Below are 20,898 nucleotides of genomic sequence, written 5' to 3'. Positions count from 1 at the left end.
TATTGTTGATATTAGGACTGGTTTGTGTTTCAACCGGAGTTATCGAAAGCTTCTTAGATAGGTGGGAAGCCCGCTTCCCCTAAACTTGCTTCGGAAGCGTGATACTCGATGCTTCCGAAACTTGATGGGAATATCGATTCTCTCATGCTTCTCCTATGCTTTCCACATGCTTCATATATTCTTCTTATATGTTTTCTCACTCTATTTTTCATGTTTTTTATGTGTTTTCTCTCACGCTTCTCACTCACTTCCATGTGTTTTCTCTAAATTGGCAATCATCATTTTTAGATTTTGTTAAAAAATTAATTCTTATACTAAAAAATCATGAAATATAAGATTAGTCACTTTTATTTTAGTTTTTATTTTCATTCTATTTCAATTCCCGTTTAATTCTCATATTGCTTTTTTTTATTCCTCGCTTCCCGCTTCCTATACATTTTAAAATGCATTGCTTCTCGCTTTCGCTTCCTAGTCTGGCAGCCTTGGTTTTAACACCCAAATACCCAAATTCTATATCCAACCCCTCATCCCAGTTTTCAATAGGTTCAAATTTGGGATGTTCTGCAATTTTCTCTAATCCGACTGTAAAACCTTCAAAGTTGCAAGGGCAAACTAGATTTGAAGCACTGAAAGCTGTTTTTTGCGAAGTTTTATGCTTTTAGAAGGTAGACCTACAACTTCTGGGAAGGAGGTGGAAGAGGTAAACAATATTTTGATGTTTTCATGCCAGATCTGCTCATGGCAAGTAGAGGAAGAGGTGACCTAGCATGAAAATTCTGGTAAGATGGTTGATCATAACTATACAAAGTTGGTTGATCATAACAATACAAAGTGATTTTTCTTTCATTCTACATCCAGCAAAGGAATAAAAATTCTAAAATAACATTTGACTTGTCTGAGAAAGCATGCAGAGGCATGCCCTAATGTTCCAAACAAGATAAGCGAAAAAATACAGAGGGGTTTTTAGGTAAGAGTAACAGGGTGTCATAGTTACTGGAAGTTGTTAAGATTGCCAAAAAATGCAGTCTCTCCACCATTATGATAGATAGATAGCTGAAGCAATTTCAATTCTCTGAAGAGAACATGGAAAGAGTAACAGATAGAGGTTTGGTTACAGATGTGGGAGACAGAGCATAGTTTTAGAATTTCTGAAAATTTCGATATTTGTTGTTGGTTTCGTTATCTATGTTATGCTATGTTATGACATCTTGCCTTAATATGTCCTGTGATTGTGTCATTAGCTATGGCTGCTATGAACATGCTTCAATTCAGTTAGATGCTAATCTTTTCATGCTGACAAGTGATTTTTTATGTATATAATTTTTTATTATCTTCATTATCATTATCAGGTGTGTTGCATTGCATTGTTGCTATAGATCCTTTGATATTACTTCCCTTTGTTACTCATGTTTTTATTCTCAAAGGTAATGATGTGTGTGTCATTCAGTGAACCCTGTGAACATAGTGAATGCTTTCTTTTTACATTTCTTACTATGCAATATGAAGCGATGTAATAAGTCTTTCCTGAGCCCTTCTAATATGTGTTAGAATAAACTTTTTTACATTTAAATTGATGCTATTTTCATTTCTTCATATCATTTAGAGTTTGGATTTGCCCTTTAATTCTCACAATGCTGTTTTTTCTTAGAACAAGGAATAAAATTTGATAGTATCTGACAGTTGCTTGGTTTACATTTATATATAGGAAATTCCTAAACAATTTAGGTATTTCTTGTACCGTTTCAAGAAAAGGCGAACACTGTTTAATTATCGGCATGAAATTAAAAAAAAATCCATTCCGGATCTCTCTTGTTCTATCATAGGTTGGAAAATTTTAACATTGTTATGCCTACAGTGGCCACCTTGTGATGTTAAAAGGGAAGCTTTTACTTAGTGCCTTTATGCTACTAAAGGTTAGTTATGATGGCTGTTGCTGATCGTGAATGGTGATTTGATTGCTCAAATGTTGATGATCATGATATCCCTCTTCAGAATGGTGGGATAATGTGAAGCTATTCTCCTTGTATATTAAATAGTCTAACTGTTCCCCTTAAATATTCCATAATGCTCTTAATTGAGAATGCCTTTTCTTGTGTGCGAGTTGCCAATCTTATGGTCATATTTAAAGAAGTGCTATCCTTTTCAGGTTTTTGCAAGATGGTATAGGGCACCAGAGTTATTGTATGGCACAAAACAATATGGTCCTGCTGTTGATGTTTGGGCTGCCGGATGAATATTTGCTGAGCTTTTGCTTCGGCGGCCTTTCCTACAGGTGGTTATCTATCCTCGGTAGTGATACCTTTGGGTCTTCCCTTTTCTGGATTATTTTTTGATGCATAGAGGTAGTTTATGGATGAAAGAAGTAATTTTCTAACAAGTTGAATTTATGTTTATGATGGTTAATGTGATACTAGTGTAATAACCTCGATTTTTGACAATTATTTGTTTAAATTTATTTGAAAATAATGGGTATTTTTCTAAATTTGGGCTTGAGATCCAAATTTTAGATCCAGGACCCATAAAGGGATCTTTACGTATACTTATCTCGTATAAACTTATATGGATATATATAAGTGCAAAAAGAAAAAGAAATTTTTTAATTAATCAAATTATTCAAGTGATAGCTATTTATATAAGGCGTAAATGGGCTTGGGATCCAAGACCCAGATAGGATCCTTATGGATATAGGTAAAATACCATATATATATACATATATAAATGATGATATATATATATAAATACATAAATATTATACAAGTGTTTTCATGGGGTCCACGATTGGATCCAATCCGTGGATCCATACCGAGTGGGAGGTGCGGGTCCAGAACTGCGACCGAGTTTGGATCTCGAGTCGCAGGTCGCAGACCCGGACCTGGCCCGCTCGTTAAAACGATAAAAAGGAGGGGGGTTTAATAAGGCAACCCAATAAGGGTTGCTCGATTCTTTTAACAGACGTTAGGGTTTAGAGAGAACCCTAACCCCCGATCGCAAGGAAGAGAGGGGGGGGGGGTGGATGGGCCGCAGCTGCCAGAGATGTGGTAACGGCCTCCGCCACTTTCGGAGGGCCTCCTCCTTCTTCATAAAAGGTCGGTACCCTTGCTCTCTCCTCCCCCATATCTCTCTCTCTCTCTCTCAGTGTGCGCACGCCAGAGAAAGAGGCTCCATCGCCGGCAAAGCTCTGGCTATCAACGGCCATCGAAGGCCCCTCGAGCACTCCTCTTCACGGCAGTGGAGAGGAGCGACACCAGCCAGCATTCTCCCGCAACAGTTGTCTCCGGCCACCGAAAAAATCACCGTAAAAGGTACAGTTCTTCATTAAATCTTGGTGAGGGATCAAACAGGAGTTCGATTCCGTGTAAGGGTTTGAGATGAGAAGCCACTGAAATCCGGTAGATGGCTACTTTCTTGGTTTTCAAGAATCAATGGGGTTATTTTGGTCTGACCCTAACCCGTAAAATCCCCAAATCAGGCCGATGTGGGGGGGGGGGGGGGTCGGCTGAGGTAGTGGATGGCCCCAGCCGTGGAGGTCCCGAGTTTCTTATAGGGATACCCCGGACTTGGGGGTTTCCTAGTTAGGAAACGAGAAACACAGGTGGCCTGCCTGAGTTTTTGCCTGTCGCTATTTTCATTTCATTCCATGATAGGCTTAAGAAGGTTCTTGAATGTTTTTTTTTCTGTAACCCTGTTAGTAGTAGATTTGTAGAACATAACATGAAGGTCGAAATTGCTGTTAGTCGATCTTTTGAGTTTTTCTCCTTGTGTCTGTGCCAAATGTTCTGATCTTGTGTTTGACAAGAAAATGTTGTTCAAGCTGACGAATACAGTCGACCTGACGTGCTGATTTCAATCTTGTTTCTGTTAACCGCATGAAATTTTCTGTATTCCTGTTGGAAATCTTGATTTCTGACTTCTATTTAATTTTGTTGCTTCCATTTGGGGGTAGTGTATTCTTGGATTGAATGTATGATTTTGGATCTGGGTTGGATTCGTGTTATGGATGCACGTCAAGAACGTAGAGATATACTAGTTTTCTTCTTGATGCCTGTTTGGCACCCAATGTTATACTGTGACATGTTGACTATGCACACGGTTTTATTAAGTGGCACAAGCTTGTTCTTGAGTGCAGCTTAAACCCATAACTGTAGGATGCAGTATGGGATTCTTGAATCATAACTTGAGTTGCCAGTTATATTTAATAGTGTTCAATATAACATGTTCAAGAAGAAAGGACACGTAAATCCGAAATCCAATACATGACTTCCAGATGTGATTTGCCTTTGCTGTTTCCCTTTTGGGCATTATATTCTTGAATATGAGTCCATGTGTTCATTTAAAATCTTGCGTATTGGTATATCAGTGAAGTATATGATTACATGTTGATTGATATGAATCAGTTTGTGCTGGTCCCGAAACTGGTCCAGATTTAATGGATTTTGTGTATGATCAAAATTCCGATCTGAACAAAGGAAAATTTTTGGAACCTACATATATTTGTGTGTATGTCAAGGATCCCAGACTTTGGGACTAAGGATAGCGGGTCCGGGTTTGGTAAGCCCGACCTAGCATATGTCAAAGCTTACACTTCTGCCCAAAAATTATGTAAATGTTGTTTTTGCATTTCATGATACTGGTTGTGTAATCATGAATGTGAGTGTGCCTCAGTTATCGATATTTCTTCTTGAGCATGTATGCTTTATGGATATGTGAAATTTTACATGTATACTCACACACTTAAAAGAGATATGCATTGGTTAGTACCCATATTTGATGTAGGTAACACACATAGTGAAGATGCATATGATTGAGAAATGACATGCATATGGTTGGGTTATGTTTGCATGAGTGCACATGCTTTTAACACTATTGGCCTAGTGTTATGAATAAACGCTACTTGGTTTTTTTATGTGATGTATCTATGGCCTAAATGAACCATCATCGACATGTAGAGCCGTGGGTTTAGTTTCTTCACATATGTTTTTGACTGCATCACGTAAATCACATAACTTGGTATGACAGACTACTACACTGTTCTAGTTGTCCTCACGGGCTAGAGTTCCGTAAGGTTTCCCGCAAGAGAGGATGCAGATTTTCACTTTACTTTTGTATATGGTATTGCAAACTTAAAGAATTGACTTTAATAAAAATATAAGAAATAAGAACAGTGTAATATATGTTCTGGGATCATCCATCTGGAGAATGAAGATCTTAGAGAACCGGTCTTGGGGAGACTGTGAGGATACAAAAACTCCGTGTGCTACAATTTTATCCCCTGAACTCGATATTGAAGTTCCTTCTCCTGACCACGACTTTAGGGAGAGTCCGCCGCTTTACCTGGAGGTGGTGTGCTTGTCACAACTTGATTGTTTTTGGTAACAAGGAAGTGACACTTGTGGGCGTGGGTGTCCCTTGTGTCTCTAACATTAGATGTGGACGGCTAATGTTCCGAAGGTGATTCGGTCGAGGGCTAAGTTTGAAACCCAGTAATAAAATACAAATTGTGTGCTAAGCTACCCTGAGAACTTAACTTAACCTCGGGACTTGTACCCGTTTGGTGTATCCGCGAGTAATGATAATTAAAAAGAGGAACTTAAAGTTGAATGCATTTAATAGGGCATGCATATGGAAAGGAAAAATGCAACTTAAATGTAAGATAATAAAGAAATTCATGCATTGAAAATGTATCATGCATTCTCTTGTTCTGCACTAGATCATGCATAATTGAATTGTTCTCTATATCATGACATGATATGGTGGTGATATGTAATTTACTTCCTAAAAGCATGCTGCAAGGTTTGTATATTTAGTTCTTGATATATGATACTGCTTTACTGTTCTCGACTGGTGAGTATATGCAATCTGTCGCATGTATGAATTGTTAGATACTGCAAATTGTTATATCTGCACTCACTCAAATCATTATATGAAATCTTATCCACGTTCTTTCTCTCACCTGGTTTCTTTAGAAGTAGTTGTGCTCAGAATTTTGGTTCTGACACCCTACTATGTTGGTTTTTCACAGGAAATGGTGAGCAGTGAGGTTGGACTGACTACTGGGAATGGATGAGAGTCATACTTGCATCTTGACAGCTTCAGCAGGGGACATAGTGACTCTTTCTTTTATTTCAGTTCTTGTTTTTTCAGTTGTTGCTTTATTTTCAGTCGAATAAAACATTGTCTCTAAAATTTACTCTTATTCATAAATAAAGAAATTGTTTTGGTTCGTATGGATGATGGTTGTAAGTTCGTTTGTGGTGTTTGGTTATCCGGTTGGAATTGGAACTGTGTGGACCCCGGGTCTCTGGGAAGTTTTCCGCACTGTTTTAAAAAAAAAAATTTCGCAATTTCAAAGGGTTGGGGTCGTTACAGATTTACTAAAATATTGATAGCCCCTTAACTGTAGCATAACAATAGTGATTTGGGAACAACTCTCAAATCATACATGTGCCTGATTCAGAGTTACCGAAAGCTTCTTAGATAGGTGGGAAGCTCGGTTCTCGAAAACTCGCTTCGGAAGCGCGATGCTCCTCGCTTCCAAAACTTGATGAGAACCTCGATTCCCCCACGCTTCTCCTATGCTTTCCACACACTTAACTTATTCATCTTATATATTCTCTAACTTAACTTTTCATGATTTTTATGTGTTTCCTCTCACTCTTCTCACTCACATCCACGTGCTTTCTCTAAATTGGTAATCATCATTTTTATATTTTGTTAAAAATTAAATTTTTACACTAAAAAATCATGAAATTTAATATTAGTCACTTTTATTTTAGTTTTTATTTGTGTTTCATTATGATTCACATTCAATTATTATATTTTTTTTTATTCCTCGCTTTCTGCTTCCTATACATTTTAAAATGCATCGCTTCTCGCTTTCACTTTCTGTATCGTTTCCCGCTTCTTAGTCTGGCAACCTTGGTATGATCCAAGTCACTTCTACAGTAACAACCACCATGGAACAATATTTTTCTTTATTACTTGACCTTGATACAACCTTTTGCTTTCTAGTACTACAGAAAAGATTCCTTCCAACAAAAATACAGTATCTAGAAACAAATCTTTCATCGAGATCACCAGTCTAATCAACATCTGAATGTACCATGACCATCATCATATCTTCATATCTTGTTCTTTTCTTGTAAAACAAACTATCTCCTGTGTGACACCCTAGGTTAATGCATAAATTGTGACACCTGATTGACAACAAATACAATATCTGGATGAGTGAACGTATGATATGCTAACATTCCAACCACACTTCAGAACTCTGTTGGGTCATGATATAGTTCCCCTTCACTAGCACCCAATCTTTGATGGATAGGAACAACTGTTGCAGCTGGTTTGCATTTCTTCATCCCTGTTTTATTAAGGAGATTCATTGTGTATTGAGAGAGAGAGAGAGAGAAAAGAAAAAAGAAAAAAGAAAAAAGAAAAAAGAAAAAAGAAAAAAGAAAAAAGGTGGAGGAATGGTCTGAAGAAGAAGAAGAGTTGGGGACAGTGAAAACTAGACAGAGAGAAGATGAAGAAGAAGAAGAAGAAAAAAAGAAAAATAAACATGCATACCTGAGGCTGAGCCGTTGAGGGCGACAATGGTGCGATGAGAGTGATGGCAGTGCGCGTGACAACGACGGTAGAGGTCAGGTAAGCCCGCAGTTGCGAGAGTGAGCGAGAGAGGAGAGATCGAGAAAGCAGAGGGCGAGAGAGGAGAGATTGAGAGAGCAGAGTGCAGACAGAAAAAAATGGAATAAAACCTCCCCCCCCTTTTCGTGTTTTAAGGTTTAAAAAAAAGACGTTCTTGCCCTCATGCGTAGGAAAATTAGGCACTAACTAGGTGCTAGTCGGCACCTAGTCAAGAAAAAAGGTTTTTTTTTAAAAAAAACTAGGAATCAGTTTGATTCCTAGGTCTCTTAGCGACTAGCTCGATTAGTTAGCGACTAGTCGGCGCTTTTGACTATATAGCTCAATGGTACTATCTCATTTGCATTTTATTTCTTACACCCATTTCGAGCCAACTACATTTTTATCGGGTAGTCTTTTCACTATCTCCCAAGTCTGACACTCTTGTAAAGCCTCCATCTCTTCATTCATGGCTTCTATCCACCTATTTGACTGTACTGCATGCTAAAAAGTTTTGGGTTCCTACTGCCTCTCAATCTAGGTGAGAAAACATTGAAAATCCATGCTGAAATTTTTATAACTTACTCATCTTTTAATAGGATGTCTCGCCCTATTTGACCTTCTCAATAGCTCAAGTTGACTCCCTTGATCTGACCAAGGCTGTTAGTCACTCAAGATTGGCTGTTGGTCACTCTGATTGCGTCTTTTGTAGACGCACCCTTCTATATTGAACTCAGGTGAGGCATTCTCTAATTCACTATCATGGACTTGATCAGAGTTGAAATTTGGCCGTTGCAGTTCGTTATCCATAGTTGAAAATAAACCATCATTCAACCAAGGTTGATATACTTCAATATTATTCTAGTCCGTAAAACATGATTGTTGCACTTATCATTGGAAAAATTGCACTCATCAAATACAACATTTTGAGAGATTTTGATCTTTCCTATCTTAGAATCGTAGCATCTATAACCCTCGTAGTCATCAACATATCCAACAAAGTAACAAAAATAAGTCTTATCCTGAAATTTATTTCTTAGTTGACTGTCAACATGAACATATCATACACAGCCAAACGCTCTTAACTCATTACAATTTGGATGCTTCTCGAATAACATAAAATAAGGAGAGTTATTCTGCAAGAGTTTCATTGGCAATCGATATGAAACGCCTCGGTCCATAGTTTATGTGTCTTATTTGCATGTATCATGGACATCACACTCTCCACAATATGGTGGTGCTTCCTTTCAACAATGCCATTTTGTCCAGGTGTTCGTGGGCATGAAACTCTTCAATTAATCCCATTATTCCATAAAAATTCAATAAATTCTTTTGATGAGTATTCACCATCACCATCACATTGGAAATTTAGAATGCTCAAAGAGAATTGGGTACAAACATAGGCACAAAATTGTTTACACATACCAAAAACTTCATATTTATGTTTCAAGAAGAATATCCAAGAGTAACGAGAATAATCATCAATGAATGAAACATAATATTTACTACCAGAAAACGAAACAAGTGGAAGATGGCCCCAATACATTAGAATGAATAATTTCAAATGGTCTCGAAGCCCTTTTGTTATAAGAGTTGAATGGAAGTATATGACTTTTGTAAACTTCACAACTAGGACATAGGCTATCACTAAACTCTTAATCCAAGACAGATTTACACAACATTTTATTTGAAAGCACTCTTTCAATGAAAACTCTACCACAATGACCTAACCTCCTACGTCAAACACTTGACTAACCAGACTCTGAAATACTGAAGACACATGCAGAGGCTCACGCTTTGAACGACTATCCAATTTAGCTCAGGCATTCAAGGGATCTTCTTTGAAGACGTACATGTCGCCACATCTTTCTCCTTCAGTGAACGTCTTCCTCATTTGAAGATACTTAACATAGACAGAAGATAGAGTAAATTCAATATAGGAATTAGTTGAAATTCCACTAGAGGGGGGGTGAATAGTGAAATATGATTATGATCGATAAAATAAAATAATTAAGCAATAAGGCACAACACATAAAACACAAAAGTTATACTGGTTCGGTCAATATCCAGACCTACATCTAGTCCCCAAGCAAACCACTTGAGATTTCACTATAACATCCGAGTTACCGGATAAATAGTACAACACCCTCTTCCCAAGAGGTCTTTTTCTCTCAACAGAGAAGGGGCACACCCTCTTCCCAAGAGGTCTTCTTCTCTCAACAGAGAAGGGCAACACCCTCTTTCACAGAGGTTTACTTCTTTAAACAAAGAAGGAATACAGTGAATAACAGAGTTACAATACTTCCTATAGAACCTTCAGAATGATATGAATGCACGAATGAATGATTCTAAGAATGTTCTGTTTGTCACTCAGAGGATACTCTTTGTCAAAGAGCTGAACTTGACTTTTTCTCTTTTTTTTTCTTTTTCTTTTTCTCTTTCTTTTTCAAGGCTCTCTTTTCAAATCACGAATAGAAAATTTTTCTCTTTGTAAGCTCACACGTCTGTTTCATTCCATTGTTTGAATAGTTTATTTGTGTGTGTTTATATAGCTTATAAAAAGTAGTCGTTACATTTTGGAATTGTAACTTTTTGAAATGTGAAATGTTAGGTCATTTCAAAAACATCTTTTAGAGAAGTTCGAGAATGCCTTTTTCCATAAAGGTGAAATAGAGGGTACACTAGTCGTTGTAATATTTTTAGGTAATACATATTTTATGTAAAAAGTCTATTTCTTACAATAGTACATTGAACGTTGGGTTGTAGTTTTGTCTTTATTCTAATTAATGATTTGAGGTACATTAGTACTTCTTTACTTTAAATGAGTGTAAGTACTATGAGTGCTTTGAGATATTTATTTGTACATAGTCATGTCAAGTGTTTTCTTTATGTTGTGTATTTCAAAGTCTCCAGAGAGAATGAGGACCAAAAAGAAGGTCGACATTCTTTGAGAAGGATATTTAACAAGGATTTGTTACAGAAGGCATTTAATGCTTTGTAGAGAGAATGATGACTTCAAGTAAGTCGACGTTTTATGGTTATGAAAAAAGGTAACTAGAGTCCTTTTAAAAACATATTTTATTTGTTTTTCTTATGTGTAGCCGATTTATGTTTTTGTCTTCTTCTTGTATTAAGAAACATTTCATTAAAGAAGATAACTAAAGTCTTTTCAAAAACATATTTTATTTGTTTTTCTTATGTAGTCGATTTTATGTTTTTGTCTTCTTCTTATAAAAAATATTTCTTTAAAGAGGGAAACTAGAGTCTTTTCAAAAACATATTTTATTTGTTTTCTCCATGTAGTCGATGTTATGTTTTTGTCTTTTTCTTACATTCCCTTTTTTTTTTTTTATGTTGTCTTGTATATAGTGTAAGGTGCAATGACAAAATGTCTTTTTCATAAAAGGTTGTAAGAAGGTACAATTATTATATGACAAAATATCTTTTTCATAAAAGGTTGTAAGAAGGTACACTTATTGGTTTTCAAAAAAGGAGCTTTTTGAAACTATCGTATACTTTTATGATATAGTGTTTATGAATGAGTATGTAATATGCAATATGCAAGTTCCTGAAGGTTCTGTTACATATGACTCTAAAGAAGAAAAAATCTTCATCTTGAGGTAGCCGATCTCTTCATTTGAACTTAAGGAAAGCATGGCTCATCAAGCTTTTTCTTCAAGGAGTATGATTGCACCATAGTTGTACTTGAACAGGAAGTCTCCATCCTTATTGGGTGAGATATCCTTGCATCAAATACTCGTTAGATTTAAGGCAAAACATATTCAGTCATAATATAACATTATTTCAAGAGAACATATTATCATATCATATAAAATCAAATGAGACTGTGTATCATATTATGTGACATCAAAACCGAGTTTCTCAACATTCTCCCCCTTTTTGATGATGACAAAATATGCTCCCCCTGTCAAAAAGACATTATGAATAGAAATAATAATATGATAAAAAAGTGAAATAATGTTTAAAGAGAGAATATTTCTCCAATAATGGAGACAGGTTTTCTCCCCCTTTGTCATGGACAAAAAGAAGGGATCAGAGTAACAAAGTTATTACAGACCGAATATATATATAAAAAAATGAGTCTATTTCGAAGGTGGAGAAGGTGAAGGTGACTGGTTGGTACGATTCCGCTTGCGAGTCTGCTGCAACAGGGCTTGATTACGAAGGATTCGATCCTGAGTTTGCTCGATATCCATCATAGCAGAAAAGTAATTGAAGGAGGACATTGGAGCTGCTTCATCAGAGCCGGGCATGTGCAGGGACCGTAGATTGAAGGTGGTACCATCGAGGACGTGAGAGGGACGGAGGATGACTTCGTTGTGAAGTGGTACTTGGAAGTATTTGAGAATGGGAGTTATAAAACACCCAAAAAGAAGAGGCTCAAATTTCTGATAACGAATAAAGAGGTCGAAAATAATGGATGACCAATTTATCGGAAGAGAAGAAAGGATTGCGTAGATAAGAAGAGAGATTTTTCGAGGGACTAATCCCTGGCGGGGACGCTTGGGATAGATGTTGTGGAGAAGAATCTGGGCAAGTAGCTGAGCATGAGGTTGGAGATTCCTCATGTGCCACGGAAGTTGGTAGCAGTTGGTGCAGAGAAGTATTTTTCGAAGTACCGATCGGTCGATTGGTACTATAGTGTTAAGGTTGGTACCGGTGGAAGGTAGGTTTAGAATTCTACCTAGGTCGGAAGCATCGAAAATCATCAGCTGTCCTTGGACTTTGCTGGTGATTGAGGTTTGTTCATGATCAGTAGAGAAGTTGGTATAAAACAGTCGGACTAGTTCGGGATAATAGGCAGCTGGAGATGAAGATCCTATGAGAGGTTTGAGTTCAGGGAGATAGGAGTCTAAGTCGAAGAACATGAAGTCGTCAAAGTTGATCAATTTTCCTTCATGAATGGGGCGAGAGCAGAGTGAGTTGTAGTTGTGAAACAAATCAGGATACCTTAGATCGGCGGAGGTGATCACATTGGTGGAGGAGGAAGCCATTATCGAGTGTCTTGAAAATAAAGCACTAGGAGAGAAAGGAGCTTGAACCGAGAGAAGGTTTGTATAAGGATAGAAAAGTTCGAATGGAATGGTAAGAGATGAACCAATAGATTTAATAGAGAGAAGAAAATAATTGTTGAATGTCATTGGAAGTGAGTAATTTTTAGATTTTAGTCCAATAAGGAAATCCGTGAGTAGTAAGTTAAGAGACTTGTGAATGACAAATCAAATCAATGTTTGAGGATAGTGTATTATATTAGATTGAGGAGGACATAGTATTGAAATATGTAGATTTTACTATGGGTGAGTTTATCGACTAGTGAGAGAAACCATTTATAGAGTATGGGGTGTCATGTTGAATAAAAAAAAAGTGATTGATCTTGAAAATAATGGCCTAATAAAACAAACAACTTTTTACTCTATGTGGAGGGATTCTAAATTCGTGAATGGAGAGTTAAAGACATAAAAAGATGATGTGGATATCTAGAGATGAGAGAAAGATGATAAAGGACAACATTTACTTGATTTAGATATGACATAAAGTAGAGTTAGAATAAATAAAGGTTTGCTTGGAGACAAGACTTTAAAGGGTCTCGATTTTAGAGAGATATACAATAAGAGAGAGACAAGGTCACGGATGGAAAGAAAGGTCATAGGGTGATCATGTGATTTGTACTTTGAAAGATATGACATTTTAAAGAAAAGAGTGCCTTAAAAAATTGTTTCATGATTAATATTTGTAATTTTTTAAGAGTATACGTGGATATGAGGACATATTTTGACTTTGACTAGTGGTAAAAGAGATGATGAGACAAAAAGGAGAAAGAGTTAAAAATATATAAGAATTGAAATAAGAATAGACATGGAGGAGTCAGATTAAAAAATGTATAATAAAAAAATGTATTCGAGAGATGAAATGAGGAGACAAAGAAATATTTATGAATGAAGAGTAATAAATGTGAGTTGTCATAGAGAGAAGTGAGATGACATATATGGATTTTTGTGAAGGATAAAGAAGTAATAAAAAATGATTGATGAAAGACATAAAGTTATGATTGATATGATTCATTGTTTATATTCTTAAAGAAACTCGACAAGGTTAAGTTTTAAACAAGAGTTGACAAGAATGAAGGCTTAATTTGTATACGAAAGAGATGATAAGAGATAGTTAGTCGGGCTATGATATAATAGATGATATAGTAAAAAAAATTTACGTGAGAATATAGCAACAAGATCTTTTAAAAGAACCAAATAGTCATTCGATTTTAACTAATGAAGAGTATGAGTTCTCATAAACTAAGTAGAACAATTTATCGTAAGAAAAGTTTTTATAAAAGGACAAAAAATAATAAAGGAGTTGAGTGATGTGAACATTGTTATGATGGCTTTTAATATAATTATTTTTTATGGATATGAGAGAAAGGAGTTATAATGGATGAGTACTTGAAAGATGACAAGTTGAAAGACATAAAGAATGTGTCTTATAAGAATACGTGAATATGGAAACTTAGTTTGACTAACTAAAATCGATAAGAAGGAAAGCAATTTAAAACAAGATTTAAACAAGACGTATAAGAAGTATTATAAAAAGTGTGATTAATTTATAAGTCACTTAGTTTGCATATTCCTAGTTCTCTTCTAATTCGTGTGAAGTCTTCATGTTTTAATGGTTTAGTGAATATGTCTGCTAACTGTTGATTAGTGGGTATGAATTCTAGTTTAATTATGTTGTTTAAGACTTGTTCTCTTAAGAAGTGATGTCTTATTTGAATGTGCTTAGTTCGTGAGTGTAAAATAGGATTCTTAGATAGGTTAATAGCACTCGTATTATCACAGAAAATAGTTGTATTTTCAAAATTTAAACCAAAATCTTTTAAAGTTTGTTTCATCCAGATGACTTGAGTACAAGCTAGGCTAGCAGCAATGTATTCGGCTTCAGTAGTTGATAATGATACACAGTTTTGTTTCTTACTGAACCATAATACTAGAGAGTGCCCTAGCATGTGACATGTTCCACTTGTGCTTTTTCTGTCAGATTTACTTCCAGCAAAGTCAGCATCGCTGTATGAGATTAGATCAAATGTAGAGGATTTTGAATAGAATAATCCAAAATCAACTGTGTCTTTTAAATATCTCATTATTCTTTTTACAGCTTTAAGATGTGATTCTTTTGGATTTGACTGAAATCTAGCACACAAGCAAACACTAAACATTATATCTGGACGACTAGCAGTTAAATAAAGAAGTGATCCTATCATACCTCGGTATACCTTTGTATCAACAGACTTACCATCTTCATCTTTGTCCAACACAGTAGTAGTGCTCATAGAAGTGGATTTTGAAGCAGTTGAGTTCATGTTGAACCTCTTCAGAAGTTCACGAGCATACTTAGATTGATTGATGAAAACTCCATCCTTGGTTTGCTTAATATGCAGTCCAAGAAAGTAGGTGAGTTCTCCCATCATACTCATTTCGAATTCCTTCTGCATGGACTTAGAAAAATCTTCACAGAGAGTGCTGTTAGAAGATCCAAAGATGATGTCGTCGACATAAATTTGAACAATTAGGGTATGATTATTCACTACTTTGACAAATAGTGTAGAATCTGCTTTGCCAACAGAAAAACCAGTTTTTAATAAAAAGGTTTTAAGTCTTTCGTACCAAGCACGAGGTGCTTGTTTTAAACCATATAAAGCACGTTTGAGTTTAAAAACATGATCTGGGTATTGTTCATTTTCGAATCCTGGAGGTTGTTTTACATAAACTTCTTCATTTATAAAACCATTTAAGAAAGCACTTTTAACATCCATTTGAAATAATTTGAAATCCATATAGCTTGCATATGCTAAGAGCATTCTAATAGATTCAAGTCTAGCAACAGGAGCAAATGTTTCATCAAAGTCAATACCTTCCTCCTGGTTGTATCCTTGAGCTACTAGTCTGGCCTTGTTTCTTATAACATTACCTGTTTCGTCTAGCTTGTTTCTGAAGATCCATCTTGTCCCAATGATTGGATGATCCTTTGGTCTAGGTACAAGATTCCAAACGTCATTTCTTTGGAATTGATTCAATTCTTCAGTCATGGCTAGCATCCAGAACTCATCAATGATGGCTTCATCAATCTTCTTTGGTTCAAGTTGAGAAATGAATGCCATGTTTGCAATCCGTTCTAGCTGAGCTCTAGTTTGAACCCCCTTTGTTAGTTCTCCCAAAATCTGCTCTTGAGGATGATCTTTGATATCGACAAAGATTCTTTGATGATCATCTTCATTAGACTTAGCTGTGTTATCTAAAAATAAATCTGTACTTTCAACATCATCATCATTAGTTTGTATATGAACAGATTGATCAGTAGATTCACAAAAACTAACATGCATAGATTCTTCAATAGTATTATGACTCTTATTGAAAACTCTGTATGCTTTACTATGACTTAAATATCCTAAGAATATGCCTTCAACAGATTTAGCATCAAACTTATCCAGGCTATCTTTTGTGTTTAGGATAAAGCATTTACATCCAAAGACTTTGAAATAGTCTATTCTTGGAGTTCTGTCATAGAATAGTTCATAGGGAGTTTTATTTAATAAGGGTCTAATGAGAACTCTATTTGTTATGTAGCATGCAGTATTAACAGCTTCTGCCCAAAAAGATTTTGCAAGATTATTGTGTTGGAGCATAGTCCTGGCAGATTCCTGAAGGGTTCTATTCTTTCTTTTTACTACACCATTTTGAGGTGCAGCTCTAGGAAAGGCAAAGTTATGAGAAATACCATGCAAGTTACAGAAATTTTCAAAGAGTTCATTTTCAAATTCTCCTTCATGGTCACTACGGATTTTAACAATAGAACACGATTTTTCGTTTTGTAATTTTTTACATAAGATTTCAAACTGACAAAACGTGTCACTTTTGTTTTTCAAAAATATTACCCAAGTAAATCTTGAGTAATCATCTACAATGACAAAAGCATATCTATTTTGATTAAGGCTAGCTACCCTAGAAGGACCAAAAAGGTCCAGGTGGAGAAGCTCTAAAGGTCTTTTACTTAAAATGATATTTTTTGATTTGAAAGAAGATTTTGACAATTTTCCTAATTGACATGCATCACAAAAATAATCCTTTTTAAAAGATATGTTGGGTAACCCACATACTAACTTATCTTTAGCTAGTTTAGACATGTATTTAGAATTGACATGGCCCATTCTCATGTGCCATAGATGTTGAGCCTCATTATTAGCTATGAGGCAATGTTCTGTGATGTTTTCTAGGTATAGTTCATATATATTATTCTTTCTTATACCTTTTAAGATGATGTTTTCATTTGTGTCAGCTATGAGGCATGCATCATGATTAAAGCTAACATTATAACCTGTGTCACACATTTGACTGATACTTAGTAGGTTATGTTTTAAGCCTTTAACAAGGAGAACGTCTTTGATAAGAGGTTTGTTTATGTTACCAATATTTCCAATACCAATTATCAAACCTTTGTTGTTATCTCCAAAGGTGACAGTTTCTCCTTCTTTATGATGAAGAACAACAAAAAGGTCTGGATGTCCTGTCATGTGCTTTGAACATCCACTATCTAATATCCATCTGTTCTTCTTCTTTGGAGCCTGCAAAACATTAAGTAAATCTCCTTTTTGGTACCCAATCGGGTCCTTTTTTGTTAGACTTTGTAACCCATATCCATTTGGATTTGGGTTTGTCTATCTCTTTAGAGGAGTTAAAAAGATTATCATTGTAATACTCCTTATTTGGTTCAGATGAACTTTTCACAAACGTGGTCTTTTGATTTATACAAGAAGGTTTTTTGAAATGAGAGTAGCCAATACCATTCTTGTAAAAAGAGACCTTCTGAGAGGATAAGAGTTTATCCAAGTTCTCTTTACCTTTATTAAACTTGAAAACCGTTTTCATGAGGTTCTCAGTTTTACTTTTTAGCTCTGAAATCTCTACTTGCATATTTTTAGTTTTGGAGCTAGTAGAAGAAATTTCAGACATAAACAAAAGATTTTTCTTTTTCAACTCCGAATTTTCACTGCTGAGTTTTTCATTCTCTTGAGAAAGCTTTAAATTTTCAGATTTTAAAACTTTATTTTTGAAACTCAATTTTCTAGATTCTTCAAAAAGTTCTTGAAAAGCATCTAGAAGTTCTTCAAAAGAAAAATCAGAGATTTCACTTACCGAACTTTCGTTTGCCATGAAGCACATATTTGCAGTTTCGGCTTCATCATCACTTGACTCTTCACTAGTGGATGGTTCTGAATCATCCCATTGAGCATGCAGAGCCTTTTTCTTGAAGAACCTCTTCTTTGGTTCCTCAGTTTTGGACTTTCTTTTGAGAAGGGGACAGTCACGTTTTAAGTGGCCTGGCTTGTTACACTGAAAGCACATGAGATCTTCTTTAAGATCTTTTCTTTCCTTGTGCCTGTTTGGAAGCCGGTTCCTTCTCATGAAGCGCTGAAATTTTCTGGTAAGTAGCGCAATTTCTGATTCTTTATCTGAGTCTTTATTCTCAGATAGGGCTGGGAAAGCTAGAGTTTTCTTTACTGGTTGCTCTTCTTCCCTTCTTTCTTTCATGTGGACTTCATAGGCCATAAGATTGCCTATTAAGTCGTCCAATGTAAGTTTAGATAAATCTTGAGCTTCTTCAATAGCAGTAGTCTTTTTCTCACAATCAGTTGTGAGAGATCTCAAGATTTTCTTCACCTTTTCAGTCTGGGAATATGTTACACCCAGAGATTTCAGATCATTGGTGATGTTGGTGAATCTGGTAAACATCTCTGTGATGGGTTCATCTTTGTTCATTTTGAACAACTCATATTTTCTAACAAGAGATGATATTTTGGCTTCTTTTACTTTGTTGGTTCCTTCATGAATAACCTCCAAAGAATGCCAAATGTCATATGCAGATTCACATATAGATATTCTGTTGAATTCATTCTGATCAATGGCACAATATAAGGCATTCATAGCCTTTGCATTTAGGTTTGCCATTTTCTTTTCTTCATCAAACCATAAGTTATAGTCTGCGGATGGAGATGTGTATGGATGCTCAACAATTTTCCATACAGCAAAGTCTATGGATTTGAGAAAGATAGCCATTCTGCACTTTCAATATCCATAGTTGGAGCCATTGAAGAAAGGAGGACGAGATGCGTGTTGACCTTCAATATCACGAGCATAAGAGGTAGATGCCATTTGTGCTGGAAGACTTGTTACGTCGAAACCAGCAAACCTGCTTTGATACCAAATGAAATTCCACTAGAGGGGGGGTGAATAGTGAAATATGATTATGATCGATAAAATAAAATAATTAAGCAATAAGGCACAACACATAAAACACAAAAGTTATACTGGTTCGGTCAATATCCAGACCTACATCTAGTCCCCAAGCAAACCACTTGAGATTTCACTATAACATCCGAGTTACCGGATAAATAGTACAACACCCTCTTCCCAAGAGGTCTTTTTCTCTCAACAGAGAAGGGGCACACCCTCTTCCCAAGAGGTCTTCTTCTCTCAACAGAGAAGGGCAACACCCTCTTTCACAGAGGTTTACTTCTTTAAACAAAGAAGGAATACAGTGAATAACAGAGTTACAATACTTCCTATAGAACCTTCAGAATGATATGAATGCACGAATGAATGATTCTAAGAATGTTCTGTTTGTCACTCAGAGGATACTCTTTGTCAAAGAGCTGAACTTGACTTTTTCTCTTTTTTTTTCTTTTTCTTTTTCTCTTTCTTTTTCAAGGCTCTCTTTTCAAATCACGAATAGAAAATTTTTCTCTTTGTAAGCTCACACGTCTGTTTCATTCCATTGTTTGAATAGTTTATTTGTGTGTGTTTATATAGCTTATAAAAAGTAGTCGTTACATTTTGGAATTGTAACTTTTTGAAATGTGAAATGTTAGGTCATTTCAAAAACATCTTTTAGAGAAGTTCGAGAATGCCTTTTTCCATAAAGGTGAAATAGAGGGTACACTAGTCGTTGTAATATTTTTAGGTAATACATATTTTATGTAAAAAGTCTATTTCTTACAATAGTACATTGAACGTTGGGTTGTAGTTTTGTCTTTATTCTAATTAATGATTTGAGGTACATTAGTACTTCTTTACTTTAAATGAGTGTAAGTACTATGAGTGCTTTGAGATATTTATTTGTACATAGTCATGTCAAGTGTTTTCTTTATGTTGTGTATTTCAAAGTCTCCAGAGAGAATGAGGACCAAAAAGAAGGTCGACATTCTTTGAGAAGGATATTTAACAAGGATTTGTTACAGAAGGCATTTAATGCTTTGTAGAGAGAATGATGACTTCAAGTAAGTCGACGTTTTATGGTTATGAAAAAAGGTAACTAGAGTCCTTTTAAAAACATATTTTATTTGTTTTTCTTATGTGTAGCCGATTTATGTTTTTGTCTTCTTCTTGTATTAAGAAACATTTCATTAAAGAAGATAACTAAAGTCTTTTCAAAAACATATTTTATTTGTTTTTCTTATGTAGTCGATTTTATGTTTTTGTCTTCTTCTTATAAAAAATATTTCTTTAAAGAGGGAACTAGAGTCTTTTCAAAAACATATTTTATTTGTTTTCTCCATGTAGTCGATGTTATGTTTTTGTCTTTTTCTTACATTCCCTTTTTTTTTTATGTTGTCTTGTATATAGTGTAAGGTGCAATGACAAAATGTCTTTTTCATAAAAGGTTGTAAGAATGTACAATTATTATATGACAAAATATCTTTTTCATAAAAGGTTGTAAGAAGGTACACTTATTGGTTTTCAAAAAAGGAGCTTTTTGAAACTATCGTATACTTTTATGATATAGTGTTTATGAATGAGTATGTAATATGCAATATGCAAGTTCCTGAAGGTTCTGTTACATATGACTCTAAAGAAGAAAAAATCTTCATCTTGAGGTAGCCGATCTCTTCATTTGAACTTAAGGAAAGCATGGCTCATCAAGCTTTTTCTTCAAGGAGTATGATTGCACCATAGTTGTACTTGAACAGGAAGTCTCCATCCTTATTGGGTGAGATATCCTTGCATCAAATACTCGTTAGATTTAAGGCAAAACATATTCAGTCATAATATAACATTATTTTAAGAGAACATATTATCATATCATATAAAATCAAATGAGACTGTGTATCATATTATGTGACATCAAAACCGAGTTTCTCAACATTCTCCCCCTTTTTGATGATGACAAAATATGCTCCCCCTGTCAAAAAGACATTATGAATAGAAATAATAATAT

The 20,898-nt window shown here is 35.4% G+C and overlaps 1 protein-coding gene across 4 annotated transcripts in view; it reads left to right on the top strand.

Moving 5' to 3' along the window:
• The window catches only part of LOC149813258 (cyclin-dependent kinase D-3-like), a 70,290-nt gene that overhangs the window by 7,735 nt on the left and 41,657 nt on the right, over window positions 1-20,898 (top strand). For 3 of the 4 annotated variants that reach the window (XR_016428264.1, XR_016428265.1, XM_089991561.1), the window contains exon 4: window positions 2,147-2,272. Coding sequence is in view for 2 of the 4 variants with exons in the window: in XM_089991561.1 (XP_089847687.1) it covers window positions 2,147-2,233 (87 nt within the window). In the remaining 2 variants the exon portion in view is untranslated. Of the gene's footprint in view, window positions 1-2,146; window positions 2,273-6,019; window positions 6,119-20,898 lie in introns of those variants that run through there. The other variant, XM_089991562.1, reaches the window with a different exon arrangement.

The sequence above is a fragment of the Nuphar pumila genome, chromosome 16 (genome assembly GCF_984573655.1).
Source record: "Nuphar pumila chromosome 16, dmNupPumi1.hap1.1, whole genome shotgun sequence".
NCBI lineage: Eukaryota > Viridiplantae > Streptophyta > Magnoliopsida > Nymphaeales > Nymphaeaceae > Nuphar > Nuphar pumila.
This window is presented reverse-complemented; position numbering and strand designations above follow the sequence as displayed.